Source organism: Brachypodium distachyon, chromosome 1 (genome assembly GCF_000005505.3).
Source record: "Brachypodium distachyon strain Bd21 chromosome 1, Brachypodium_distachyon_v3.0, whole genome shotgun sequence".
NCBI classification, from domain to species: domain Eukaryota; kingdom Viridiplantae; phylum Streptophyta; class Magnoliopsida; order Poales; family Poaceae; genus Brachypodium; species Brachypodium distachyon.
Genome location: NC_016131.3, coordinates 28272609 through 28287124, shown reverse-complemented (window position 1 = coordinate 28287124; position 14516 = coordinate 28272609). Strand labels below are relative to the sequence as shown.

General features: G+C 45.7%; 3 protein-coding genes across 3 annotated transcripts; all 3 read left to right on the top strand.

Annotated features, from left to right (window-relative positions):
- Positions 1–5248: 5248 nt before the first annotated feature.
- LOC104582113 lies at positions 5249–6314 on the top strand. Its single transcript, XM_010231448.1, has 3 exons — positions 5249–5890; positions 5944–6085; positions 6187–6314. Exons 1-3 carry the CDS (start codon positions 5249–5251, stop codon positions 6312–6314), a joined length of 912 nt encoding a protein of 303 aa, XP_010229750.1.
- A 476-nt stretch (positions 6315–6790) lies between these two features.
- LOC104582112 (transcriptional regulatory protein AlgP-like) lies at positions 6791–8075 on the top strand. The gene is made up of 2 exons (XM_010231447.1): positions 6791–7027; positions 7584–8075. Exons 1-2 carry the CDS (start codon positions 6791–6793, stop codon positions 8073–8075), a joined length of 729 nt encoding a protein of 242 aa, XP_010229749.1.
- A 2420-nt stretch (positions 8076–10495) lies between these two features.
- On the top strand, positions 10496–11562 carry LOC104582111. The gene is made up of 2 exons (XM_010231446.1): positions 10496–10554; positions 10662–11562. Exons 1-2 carry the CDS (start codon positions 10496–10498, stop codon positions 11560–11562), a joined length of 960 nt encoding a protein of 319 aa, XP_010229748.1.
- The last annotated feature ends 2954 nt before the right edge of the window (positions 11563–14516 follow it).

Here is a 14516-nt window from a genome sequence, read left to right as displayed (position 1 = left end):
CACCGAGACTATACAAAAATTGGGCAATAGTTATATATGGCACCGAAATGGTATATATGAAAAATATATTTCATGATAAATCTAATGATACTAATTTGGTGGCATAAATGCTGTCAAAGTTGAGAAAGTTTACGACACCAAATGTACAAGTAGGTATGCTCTGATGGCAAATGATAATACTTTGGCATCATAAATTTCTTTATGGATAAAAGAGAATATCCTATAAGATAAAAACTCTAATACATACTCCTATGCGGTTATCACTTATCAGAGCACCTCTGTTAATTTCCTGGATGGTTCCTATGAGGCTAGCTTTTTCCTTTTTGGAAAGTTCCCATGAGGCTTGGACATTCATGTGTACCACACTGCCTGTCGCTAGAAAGTTGTTTTTTCATTGTGTGCCTCACTGAATCTAATCATCACAAGTAATGGCACTCGCCACTCCCTAATGCATCCTCTTTTCTGTGAAAACATTGTTCATTGCGCGGCATCAATCTTTAGGCAAAGGAGATGGCAATGCCTTTGATCCCTTTTACTTGGCCGGCCGTATAGTATGAGCCCATCTACAAGCACGCGTGATTTTAAAAACAAAAGGAACTACTGGTCTTAAAGCCCCAGAAGCCACTTGGGCGTTGGATCATGCATGTAAAAGTTCCTTTAACTTGTTGACCCAAAAAGCAATACTACCAGAATGCGTCAACGTTAAATACTGCAAAGCTCAACATGGAAAGATGGAGTTCCAGGGTCTGTGCGCGCGTAGTGGAGGTTGCATATATGCTCCGGCGACTTCCTTGAATTATTATGACAGAAATGTTGTGTGGCCTCTTGGCAGATGTGTGGTTACTGCTCGTTTGGCTGCATTGCAGATGTACTCTCTCCGTCCATCTCATGTTAAGTGACTTTTTATTAGATGTATTTAAACGCTTTGAGTAAATTTCAAAGAACCACAGTTCTTGAGGCAGGCTTTTCAAGCAACCACAGTTCGTGGTTTTTTTTTCTCGCTGAACCACAGTTTTTCTCGCTAATTTTCTCAGTTCACCCAAAACACGATTGGGGAGGCGTTTGATAGTATTTCTTACAGGTGGGGCCCGCTGTCAGGTGCCACGTCGGATCCGAACCCGACCCGACCCGTTAGCCCGTTATAGGGAAATTAATATGGATTCCGCCCGGCCCCTCTCCATTCCAACTCCCGCACTTCACTGTTAGCTCCTTGTGGCTCTCCTTCAAACTGGAGAGGGTGAAGGGGCGGAGACGAGACCGGCGGTCGCCAGCGGTGAAGGATGGTGTCGGAGAAGATCGACTGGACGGACTCCACGGCCGGCTTGGAGTAAGTATTTCCCATCCGCCGCCGCTGTATCTTCATTTCCCCTATTTTCTAGGGTTAGAGCTAGGTGCGGGGTAAAACTAGGGTTTCCCGAACTTTTGAAATAGGCCGTGATCGACGTCGATTTGTTGGGATTTGTTGTCATTAGATGGCTTGGGGGACGGGAAATTTTGGTATTGTCCAGTCGTTTTGGCGGATTCTTTACCATGCGCACCACCTAATCCGCAATTGGGGCTTTCCGTTCCGCCATTGTTAGACGGATGAAAAGCTTCAATTTTGGTTCAATGTAGTGTTTATAAAGTTTAGTTTTTGGTTACTGGTTTCAATTTTGTCGATTTCAGTTTCGATGATGAGCTGTGGATTGTGAAACTGCGTTTTGGTCTTAGCGGTTATGTCGAGAGGACGGTAGGAAGGGCTGTGCTGAAACTAAAGAACCTAATTTCACTTATGGAGCATAGCGGTTTCACAGAAAAGGATTATCTTTACTATGTGAGGGATGAGGAACTTGGGAGGACTGGATGGACATAATTTCACTTATGGTGCATAGCGGCTTCAAAGATTTTTGATGTAACTTTCGGTTTATCTGAACTCTTTGTTGTCGTTTTAGTTTTTTCGATCTTATGTATTTTATTCGTTGAATAAATAAAGCCAGATCGTTGTTTAAAAAACAAAGGTGGTTCAATTTTGTCTTTTTCTTATACCATCATCTAATTTTTTTTTTATCTAAGTCAAATGCTAAAAAGCATCTAGTGGTAGTACTACTTACCCAACTCTCGTTTGCTTGTTGTCTTGGAGATCACATGGAACCACGGGTTTAGACTTGCCACGGGGCTCGTGCAACCATCGTAGTGGATAAAGCTGAATGGAATCCCATGTAAAGCATCCTCGTCTTGCCGCGCGCATCGGAGTGGAAGTCCCACTTCTTCGTATTTTGGAGCGACTCAGCATTTTTTTTTGGATGCTTATCTCCAATGGTTTGGCGTTTGGTAGGATCTTTGTTTAATACTACGTCACTTGTTCTAACTTCCTCGTAGCAATTTTTTACTTATCGGCTAGTGAGGATGCAGTTGATTGCCAAGATATCGTTTCTTTTCCTTGGCTCCTCAATTCACCAGTTCATCAGCATTTGAGCATGGAAGGTATAAAGAATTTAGGATGGTCGTGGTGAACTATTGTACCTGCTCTTTCTTGAGACCCAACACCAGCGGTGCTCTGCTTTCCACAACCATATTGTAGGCATCACTATACATCAGTTACAGGATTAGTTAAGCAGAGTCAAGGATCAAAGTGGAAACAATTGTTACGACTTACAGTCGACTTGACTAATTGACCTCTTGTGTTAGCATGCTGCTTACAGTTTTATCTTTAGCTTTTTCCGTCATGATATCTCGGACCTTTATTTGTACCCCATCAATTTAATTAGGGCTCCTTTTGGAGCGAAGGTTTTTATAGGAAATTTTAGTAGTATTTTAATCGGTTTTTTATATTTCTAAGGCGACTGGGAAATAACTATTTCTAAGTCGATGCTAACAACCGTCTAATTCAATCACTAAGATTTGTGTACGACTTGTCCAAGTTAAAATGATGAGAAAATCTTCAACGGATGGCTACGATCGTCGACTGAAAAATAACTATTTCTAAGTCGACTGAGAAATAGACACTCTCTGTTTTAATTCATATGAACTCTTATGTAACAGATCAATCCAAGTGAACTTTGGAGGAATTCTAGGTGTTCTTCAGGCATGAACCTCCTCTTCCGTCGATTTTCTGTGAAATTCTTATAAGAACTACAGTATATATATCCAACAGGCTAACACGCTTGTTATGCGGAATCTTGTGTTTTAGTTTTCCTTTTGAGTCAAAACCGTGATATTCCATCATATACCTCCCTTACTACTGTGTTATGATTGTTTGTTCAAAGGTATGTGTACTTAAGCTGCTAACAAAAATCGTTTTAAGCCTGAACCACCCCTACCTACCCTTCATTAATTGAATAGTACATCACCATCTTTTTGCCGTGCCTATCCTCCTCTTATTTATGAGTTTCAGTTTTGTCCTCTCCCTTCATCAATCCGTTTCAACTGCAAGTGTAAACCCAACTCAATCTACGGTCGCTCACAGATATCTCTGGTGGAATCAATCCAAGTTTGGGGTTCGAACTTCTTCGTTATATGGAAATTGCGTGCAATTTCACGTGAAGATTGCTGACTCAGACGGTTAATATATAAAGTCGAGGACATCCCTATGTTTTTTTGTTATTTCGTTGGCCCTACCCGTTAGATCGGAGGTACCGGGACATGGAAATGCACAATAACACATAGACAGATCATGGGGTCACAATTGAATTGTGGTCAATTGGATGAGACGATGTGCCAACTGTTGATTTGTTGCCCTTTCACCCGCAGCATGTGGTACGAGATCATTTTCCATTCCTAGGGCGGCCCGCAAGGTCTCGGATGATAAGCTTATTGTCTTGTCTCCGGCACACTACGTCTGTCACCAGCACGGCCAACCGTCTCGTTGCCAGTCCGGCTCGATCCCGGGCCCGTCGGATCTGACTCGATGGGTTGTTGTTTCGCCTCGGTCTCTAACTCTTTTTCTTTGGTGCTTTCTTGGAATATGGAAGACAAAACGATGGGAGAGAAGAGTGCGGGCAAAGGAATAAGGAAAAACATGGAAAGCAAAAATGATAAGGTTTGAACGGTTTTCTTTGGTCCCGCATGTGTGGCCAGTTCGACCGTGGTCAAGCAAAGGTTTTCCATAATACATTTACGAACAAAAATTTTTCCAAAAGAACTTTAATGCATGCCAATGCGCTGTTACTATTAGGATTCTACCAAATCCGTATATACGACACATAACCACTAGAGAGGAGCATAAAGGAGGTCCACCGACATACTACTGCCTTACTGATTAATCAATGACACACGTGTGTGGTCTAGAAGATGGGGGTGCTAGGAGGTTTGGCGATTTGGCTTCGCGTGGTTGGCTTCGTCTGAGCCCATGGAGAGAGAAGGGGAATAAAGCCCGTGGAGAGAGAATGTACTGTGGAGAGGGAAAGGATGAGAGAGAGAAAAGGAGAGGGAGGAGAGAGGTGGGATTGGGAGCACACCCATGAGAGAAAAGATGAGAGAGAGAAATGAGAGAGGACCGACTGCTAATCACATGGCCCTAGAGATTAAGAAAAAGGAGGTGTACATGTGTGTGTGGTCCAGAAGGTGTGGGTAGATATCGATGGGGGTACTGGAAGGTTTGGCAATCAATGACCATGTACTACCTTACTAAATATGTCAAAAGTAACACGGCTCGGATATTAAGTCTATCTTATCTTATCTTACCTTCAATGAGGTAAACCTAGTTTAATTTGATGGATTGAAGAGGAAGTTCTCCTTTCTACCTCACTCCTACTATAAAAGGTAGTCCAGTGGGAGAGCCTTAAAATTTCTAAACTAGTCCGATACTCTCTCTTGAGGATGCAGCTTTCTATCGTTTCATCAATTCGGCTGTTCGTTTGTTTCTCGGTAATTTGGCATGGGAGGTATCAGTGATGCACAGAGGGGCCGTTCCATACTGACCAATACTAAGTGGTGTTCAACTCCCATTTCTTGTGTCCTGTTGTCTTGGAGATCACGTCGAACCATGGCTCTACATATCTCTTGAAACCATATAGTAGTGGACAGAGCTGAATCGAATCACCTGTAAAGCAATCATCCTGATTAGCTCTTATCTTCACGCATCTGGATCAAACTCCCACTTTTTCATATTCTGATCACCGTCAAAACGGAAAAATCATCTTCTGACCCTAATGATGTTTTCCGGGGAGATAGTGATGTGGATGACCCTTTTCCATTGAATCAAGATGTTGAGAGAGAGGTTGCAGCTATAAGAAAAGGCAAACCCAAGAAATCAAAGAAGGAGTATGCAATGAGGACAAAGGCTGCAAGGGATAGAGTTAGAAGATTTCAAGAGAAGAAAGCAAAGACAATCTCAGAAGACCAATTCCTTAGTGATGAAGACAGTGAGGATTGCAAGGAACTTCAATTTCCTAGTGATGATGGTGGAGTAGAACTTGTTCAAGTTCATGTACCCCCCAAAAGGAAAACTAGAGTAAAGAAGGAGCATCTAAGGATCTGGTATGATGAGGAAAAACCATTGGCACACACTCAGTTTGTTGAGAATCTTTGTTTCAAAGATGTGCACCAGTTCAGGAGAGCTCTGAAGAATTACCACATAAAGAACAAAAGGGATTATGCATATCTCAGAAATGATAAGGACAGAGTGATGGTTTGCTGCAAGTATGAAGGGCCTTGCCCTTTCTATCTGGTATCATCACAGATTGATGGAGAGGACACCCATTGTCTGAGGGTTTGTGTTGAACCACATACGTGTGGAATTACACAAGAGAGTTTTAGGATAAATAGTGCTTGGCTGGCTAGGGTATTTGAAGAAAATGTAAGAAGTGACCCTGACTACAAGGTGCAATCTATGATTGACACTACCATGAGAAAGTTTGGAGTTGAGATTAGCAAGCAGATGGCTTATAGAGCTAGAGCAAGAGCTCAAGAGGTTGTTCTTGGCAACCACAAAATGCAGTAAAAAGGATAAGGGATTACTTGCAGACTGTCATCAACAACAATCCTGGCAGTAGAGCCATTGTGACTACCATCCAGAATCTACAGGCAAACCCTAGATTCCATGGTCTATTCTACATGCTAAATGCCCAGAAAGAAGGCTTTCTCAATGGTTGCAGGCCATTCATTGGTATGACTAATACATCTTCTAGTTGTACATTATATTTATGTTTGAATGTGTCATGTTTGATGTTTACCTACACTTGTGCTAATGTTAATTGTACATTTTAGGGGTTGATGGCTGCTTTATAAAACTCACAACTGGAGCACAAGTACTAGCTGCCAGTGGGAGAGATGGGAACAACAACCTCTTCCCACTGGCATTTGGTGTGGTTGACAAAGAAGACACACCTTCCTGATGCTGGTTCCTGGAGCAGCTCAAGTATGGGCTTGGTGGAGATGAAGGCAAATTTGGAAAATGGACATTCATGTCAGATAGACAGAAGGTATGTACACTAACATTAATGGCTTATATTTAACTGCTATCTATAGTGATACATTAATGGCATATATCTTAAGTATGTGATACATTACTAGCAATGTGCCAGTATTGTAGTAGGTAGCTGACAACAATGTTTAATATGTGATAGGGACTTTTAACTGCTATAGACAGAGTGTTTCCAAACTACCCACAAAGATACTGTTTGAGGCATATTTATGCAAATTTCAAAGTTGTTGGGTTCAGGGGAGGGGATTTAAAGTCACATATGGATGCTGCAGCTTATGCATATAATAAGGAATTTTTGATGATGCTATGCTAAGGAGGAAGGAGGAAAATGAGGATGCTTGGAAGTGGTTATGTAAAATAGATCCAAAGCATTGGGCTAGGCATGCCATGGACACAAACTGTAAAACTGATTTAGTTGTCAACAACCTTAGTGAGGTTTTCAACAACTTCATCATAGGAGTCAAGGACAAACCAATTGTTACAATGATAGATGGGATAAGAACAAATCTGATGGCTAGGTTTGAAGCAAAAAGAATGGGCATCCAGAAAGCAAAGTGGGAGATAATCCCAACATATGCAGAGAAACTTGAGTGGGAGAAAAAGAATGCAAACAATTGTAGGCCTGTATGTGCAGCAAAAGGATTGTGGCAGATAACTTCTGGGGTTAGGACACATGTAGTTAACTTGGATGCTAGGACATGTGGGTGCAGGAAGTGGGATGTCACTGGGTTTCCTTGCAAGCATGCAGTGTGTGACATCTATAAGTCAAAAGGCCACCCTGAAGACTATGTTCCCGATTTTTTCAAAAGGTCATTCTACACACTAACTCACAGTCCAGTGATCTATCCTGTTCCTGGGCAACATGATTGGGTCAAAACTCCAGGAGAGGACATTGATCGACCACTATTCCTTATTCACCCTGGTAGAAGAAAGAAAAACAGAAGGAAGGGACAAAATGAGAAGGATAAGCCAAGAGGGAAAGGAAGGTTGACATATGTTAGATGTTCAAACTGTAAGAAGCAGGGACACAGATAAACTTCATGTGCAGTTCCACTGAAGCCACATCTTGCTATTAGGAAAGCTAGACACAGGGTACAACAACCTTAACTGACACATTTCCATCTATTTCTATATGCACTTGTCATCTAACAACTTAATTGAATATTTCCTTCTATTTCAGACTACAAGGACTTCACCTGCAGATGTTCCTGCATCTAGCGGTACTGCACCTACAACTGCAGCTGCACCTGCTACAAGAACTTCTCCAAGAATGGCAGCAAGAAGGGCTGCTACAGCACCTGCCTCTACGCCTGCTGCTTCTATGCCACCTGGTGCTGCAGCTGCTTCTATGCCACCTGGTGCTGCACCTGCTGCCAGACCAGCAAGAAGATTCAAGCCTCCAAGGCCCTCCTCAAATGCACTAGCATCATCAGCTCCTCCTCCTGCAGCTGCACCAACATCATCAGCCCCTCCTGAAGCTGCACCTACTGCCAGACCAGCAAGGAGAAATGCAGGGAGGATGCCAGCAAGATTCATGGAGAATGCTGAAGTTGGGCAGAGTTCAAGGAGGAAGTATACACCAGTCAGAGGAAGTGGGAGAGGAGGTTTACCCAAGAGGAGCAGAATCATGGAGTACTTCACTTGCTCAAGGCCAGAAAATGCCAAGGAGTGATGTCATTGTCTTGTAACAAATAGTTTAGGTTGCCTAAAACTATGATATTTTGGCTGACTGTCATTTGCTGAGAGGAAACACTGTGATGTATGCAAACTAACTAGCATATTTACTGTCATTTTGCTATGGGGATGTACTATGATGTAATGCAAACATAGTTCTGGATTGGTGCAAGTTCTTGTTCTATTCCTACTCCACTCTCTATATTATGATGTTTGAGTTTTCTGTGATCTTTAGCCAGTATGGTTTTTCTGTGAGGATTCCTAGTTTCAGTTTTCAGTCCAAATAGTACTGAAAATGTTTTGATCTATAGCCAGTTTAAATTTCATGCCATTTTCAAATTTGAATCATTTCATTTGCTGTGAACTTTTGTAACCATTTCCAGAATCCAGATCATGACAATGCCAAATTAAACATTGATGCTACATAATTGAATATTAACTTCAGTTCACGTATACCACTGATACAAATCTGACAGTACATAACAGTTCACATATGCCAACTGGAGCTCATCTCACAGATCATAAACACAGGCCAAGACATCTAATATAGTCACACCTACACTAATGCTAGAAATTGCAAATGACTTCAGATCTTCATTCTTCTTCTTCTCAGCTTCCAACTTCTTTTCCAGCTCCTCAATTACTTGATCTTGAGCTGCCAACTCAAACTAAAATGCCAAATTTTCATCCCTGAGCTTCTTGTTCTTCCTCTGCTCTTGAACTAACTGTGCTTCCAATGCTTCTAGCTTAGCTTCTTCCTCCCCTGTCTTCTGCCCGGGCAAATCACCTTCTAGGTAGCGCAAATAAGTAGGGTCTTCAAATCCTTTGTCATACTGCAGCATTCAACATTGCTCAAAACAGTTAAACTCCAAAATGTAGCTTCCAGTTCTTAAGAAAACCCCAAAAATATTCAAAACTGCTAAGTTGCTTACCCTCTCCTGCTGGCTAGACGTGCACGAAGCTGAATCATGAAGCCATGACATCATGGATGCTCCTCCTTCATCCATGAATCCACTCCTCCCCATCTTCAATCGACGGCGCAAGAGGATTTCTAGGGCACGGCAGGCGGCGGCGGCGGGGCCAGGGAACGATTAAGGGGACGAAAACCTGAACAACTACGCGGCGGCTGCCTCGAGATGGAACTAATCGACTCTTACAAAGCTCAGATCCATGGGACTCGGTGGAATCAAGTGGAAATCGAATGAGGAGAGGAAAAAGGGTTAGGGTTCGTGCGGACTGAGAGATGGGGATTCTTTATCCTGTCCGAACGGGCTAACGGGTCGGGTCGGGTTCGGATCCGACATGGCACCTGACAGCGGGCCCCACTTGTAAGAAATACTATCAAACGCCTCCCCAATCGTGTTTTGGGTGAACTAAGAAAATTAGCGAGAAAAACTGTGGTTCAGCGAGAGAAAAAAACACAAACTGTGGTTCCTTGAAAGGCCTGCCTCAAAAACTGTGGTTCCTTGAAATTTACTCAAATGCTTTTTAGCCATAGATACATTCATATTTGGGCAAATTTGAGTCACTTAATATGGGACGTAGGGAGTACTAAAATGGCACAATATCTCAACGTCTACAAAAGCGAGGTCATGGCAAGCTAGCTGCTGGCATGACTAGCAGCATAGAGTTGCCACGGTCTTCTTGGGGGCTAACGGGGAGCATGATTACACTTCTGTGGGGGCTGACAGGGAGCATGATTAAACTTCTGGGGACCAAGGTACTGGATCTCAGTCTGTCTTTCTTTAGTTGTGACAAACACTAGCTTTGGCATTGCTGCCGGCCTTAGGGTTCACGCCATGTGATCTTCTCGTTCTTTTTTGCTGCTACCGATGAAACCATGATGTGCGACCCCAAACTCCAATCGATCAACTGGTCGACAAATGTTGTAAACGGGGATCATAATTCTAGCCATTGAACCTCCTCAATGCTCCCTGGAGCTGGAGGTACTAGATGAGGAACTGGTGCATCATCTTCTTGGGAGGTTTTTATAGTTTGGACGACCAGAAGAGGATGAAACGGGAAACTTTCTACCTTCATCAAGGCTGTAGAGCAACATAGCATGCCCGTTCTCTAACCAACCACGATGGAGTCATGCGCATTCCTGTATAGCACGTCCAGCGCCTGATCTCGTTTCTGTTGTTACCGGCTCTCGTTGTACTCTATATAAATATGAGATCAATACAAGTGGAGCACCTAAGATGCATTCCCAAAACTCCCTACTGTTCTACATGGTATCAGATTCCTCACGATCCAACATATCGTGAGCCCAACTTCCCCTGCTGTCCGGCCAGGTGCTCCACCGCTAGGCCGGCCTCCTCTTCCCCGGCACGCCTACTCGTGCCGCCACCAACCCCACTCACGCCGCTCAGATGGCGTCCCTCTCGGCTCTCTCTGACATGCTCGCGACACACACCGATGCCTCCCCATCCCTACGCCTTCCCCATGGCACTCAGCCGGAGCAGCCGGCGCACCCTGTGCCCGCCTAGCCGGCGCACCTTGCGCCGCCGGCGGCCCCCGCGTCGCCTCTCCGCGAGAACATCAACCACACCATCATCAAGCAACATGTCCCGGTGGTTCTCAGTCTTCAGGAGGGCAACTACGACCTGTGGCGCATCCTCTTCTGCAAGGTGTTCGGCAAGTTCTCCGTCGCGGACCACATCGTCGTCACTGCCGATCCTCTACATCACCCCGATCCGAAATGGATCCAGGACGACTTCACCATCGTCTCCTGGCTCTACACGACCGTGTCCTCTGACGTCCTCTGCCTCATCATCGTGCCCCAGGACTCGGCACGCGCGGTGTGGCTCAAGATCGAGGAGCTCTTCCTGGACAACCAGACGACACGCACGGTCTACCTCGACGCCGAGTTCCACAACCTGCAGCAGGGCAACATGAACGTCACCGAGTACTGCACTCGTCTCAAGACCCTGCCGGACAGCCTTCGCAACCTCGGCAAGCCGGTCAGCGACGCGGAGCTCGTCCACAGCACTCTTCATGGTCTCCACCGTGATCTGCAGCATCTCATTCCCATCCTGACGCGTGAGGTCCCTCTTCCTTCTTTCTGGAATGTTCGCTTGTTCTTGCTTTCAGAGGAGACACGCCTGGCGAAGGCAGACGCCGCCCCTACGAGCACGGTGTTTCACGCGACCACCACGTCGGCACCGGCACCACTTGTGGCTGCTCCCAGCATTCCTGCACCGCCAAAGCCCAAGAGCAAGGACAAAGGGAAGAGCAAGCAGAAGCAGCAGCCGGCCCCTGCTCAACCGGTCTACGCCCCTGCTTCGTCGGGCTACGCCCCTGCTCCGGCCTTCGGCGTCCATCCTTCGGCTGCTCGACCTGACGCGCCCTGGACCGGCATGGTCCATGTGTGGCCCGTGCCTTGGCGCCCCCACTATCCCGGCGCCGGCATCCTCGGCCCTCGTCCCCACGGCGCTCCACCAGCTCCAAGTCCGGCTCCTGCACCGTCGGCGTTTGCCGGTTGAAAGGGCATTTCGATCCCTAAGTGTTTTGGTGTTAATGACAACATGACTCGTGGACTAACCATGTGCTCGAGTGTTTTAGATTTGAGATCATATGGCACAAGACGGTTCGTTGCCCTCAAAAAGGAAAGAAGCGTAGCGGTGTTTAGCGGTTTTTTATTTATATTGAGTCGTAGGAACTCCGTACTATTAAGAGGGAGTCCACATGGGAAGGTAATGAGTGAATCAACTTCATGTACACAAACTACCATATTTGCACCCACATAAAGCCTACCCGTGCGAGAGAGAGCCACCCAAATTCTAACTGTGTTGCCAGGTCTGTTCCAGGCTCGGAACTTCCGGACTACCTCCGGTAGGGCGGAACTTCCACCCAACGTCCGGCCTACCTCCGTGATGCTACTGGAATTCATTTGTGTTTGGCGGAGGTTGGACCGGAACAAGGGCGGAAGTTATCCCCTACCCTGGGATGAACTTATCCGAAGCCCAACTCTCTCCACACCATTTCTAAAGTTTCAAAGTGCTATATCTCCCTCCATAGAGCTCCCCCCTTGTTGATTCTTTAAGGATTGGAGGAGATCTAGATCTAGGGTTTCACCAAAGCAAAAAGTTGATTCCCATTGTTTCCTTTGTGGATTTTGTTACTCTTGGGATTTTGGGATCCCCAGCCGGAAGGTGTCTCCTCAAGGCCACTAATCTTGTGAGGTGGTGCTTGTGGATTCGGGAAAGAGCCTCCAATTAAGTTGTGGAGACGTGCCCTTCTCCTCGGATTGGGAGCTTCCAATTAAGTTGTGGAGAAAGCCCCAGTCAAGTTTGTAAGGGTTGGCATTCGCCCTCAAGGAAGCCACTTAGTGGAACTCACCTCACCTTTGTGGTGTTGTGAGAGCTCATCCCACCTTTGTGGTGTGCTGAGTTGGAGAATAGAATGAGCCTTTGTGGCGCCTCTACCTTTGTGGTAGAGCACTCCTTCAAACGGAGACGTACACCGACCCCAATAGGTGGAACTCCGGTGAAATCTTCGTCTCCCCGTGTGGTATCATTCTTGCCCCTTTACTTAGTTGCAAAGCTTAATTGTTTATCTTGTGCTTCGGCTATCAAGCAAGTTTCAATTGATTATCTATTGCTTATGCTCGTGCTTCGGCTATTGCATCATACTAGGGGTGTTCATCATTTAGACGTTTTAGTGAACCCATGTATTGATGCTTGTATCCTTAAAAGTGAAAAGAAAAGGTAAAATTGTTAGTCGCCTATTCACCCCCCCCCCCTCTAGTCGACCATACCGATTTTTCACCGGCCACGTGTCCACTAGTGGCGCATCCATGTTTGCCGGCTCGACCACGTCTACCGCCCCGCAGTGGGATCAGGCCGGCCTGATCGCGGCGCTGCAGAACCTCAGCGTCCAGCAACCGCATCAGCCTCAGCCAGAGTGGTACCTCGACACCGGCGCTACCTCGCACATGGCATCGCACCCCGGTATGGTCACTGCCCCTTCTCCGTCCTGTGCAAATTCGCGCATAGTTGTTGGTAATGGTAACACGTTAGCCGTTTCGCACACGGGCTCTCTCTCTCTCTCTCTTCCAACTAGCTCCATTCCTCTTCATCTTCATGACATTTTAGTTTCTCCATCTCTCATCAAGAACCTGGCCTCTGTTCGCAAACTCACCCGTGACAATCCTATTTCCACAGAGTTTGATGATCTTGGTTTTTCTGTTAAGGATCGTCGTACCCGCCGGGCTATCCTCTGATGTGATTCTGATGATGAACTGTACCCGTTCACCAAGACGACGCCCACCACCTCAGCTACCAGCCTGCATACCAGCACCGTCGACCTCTGGCACCAACGCTTGAGGCATCCTGGACGCGCCAATTTATCTCGTTTACTTCGGTCTTTTAGGCCTTCTACTGTTCCTAGTCCGGCACATACTTGTCATGCTTGCCGTGTGGGAAAAAACGTTCGTTTACCCTTTGTCAGTTCAGATACTGTATCTCTTTTACCGTTTCAGTTAGTGCACTGTGATTTGTGGACATCTCCAATTTCTAGCTTATCTGGTTTTCGCTATTATATTGTCTTGCTCGATGACTACAGTCATTTCTGCTGGACCTTTCCCCTCCGACGCAAGAGCGATGCTTTCACCATTCTGTCCAATTTTTGTGCTTTTGCCATGACCCAATTCAATCTTCCTATCCTTGCTATCCAAACCGACAATGGTCGGGAGTTTGACAACTCTCTCTCACGCACCTTCTTCTCCAGCCACGACATCTCTCTACGTCTCTCCTGCCCACATACTTCACCACAAAATGGACGTGCCGAACGAATTCTCCGCACTCTAAATGACCCTGTCCGCACTCTCCTGTTTCATGCCAACATGCCCGGCAGTTTCTGCTTGAATATCTTTGGCAGGGAATAGCACCAGCAAATCAGATACTAAACTTGCATTTCAGCTGACAATCTTACTCAAGAATAGATTCATCTTACCAGCTTTCAATCAATATAACAACTGCTTTCACTTATCTTTGAATTCTTCCCTTTGGTCAGATACTCTACTTTCATTTAAGCTGACAATCTTACTACGGATTCGATTAAAGATCCTATCTATATTCAAGTCAGAAGAGCCCCTTCACACCGCCACTTTCCTTGTCAACCGTAGACCCTGTCGCCCATGCGAGTTTGTCACGCCATTCTCTCTACTCTACGGATCGCACCCTGACTACTCCACTCTTCGCGTTTTTGGTTGTCTCTGCTACCCTAATACCACGGCCACCTCCCCCCATAAACTCGCTCCCAGATCTGCAGCCTGCGTGTTTGTTGGCTACTCGCCCGAGCATAAAGGATATCACTGCTACAACCCCTCAACCAACCGCGTCCTCATCTCCCTGCACGTCTTCTTTGACGAACTCAATTTTCCTTTTGTGAAAACCTCCACCTCTCCTCCCCCCGAATTCTCTTTCCTTGAAGATAC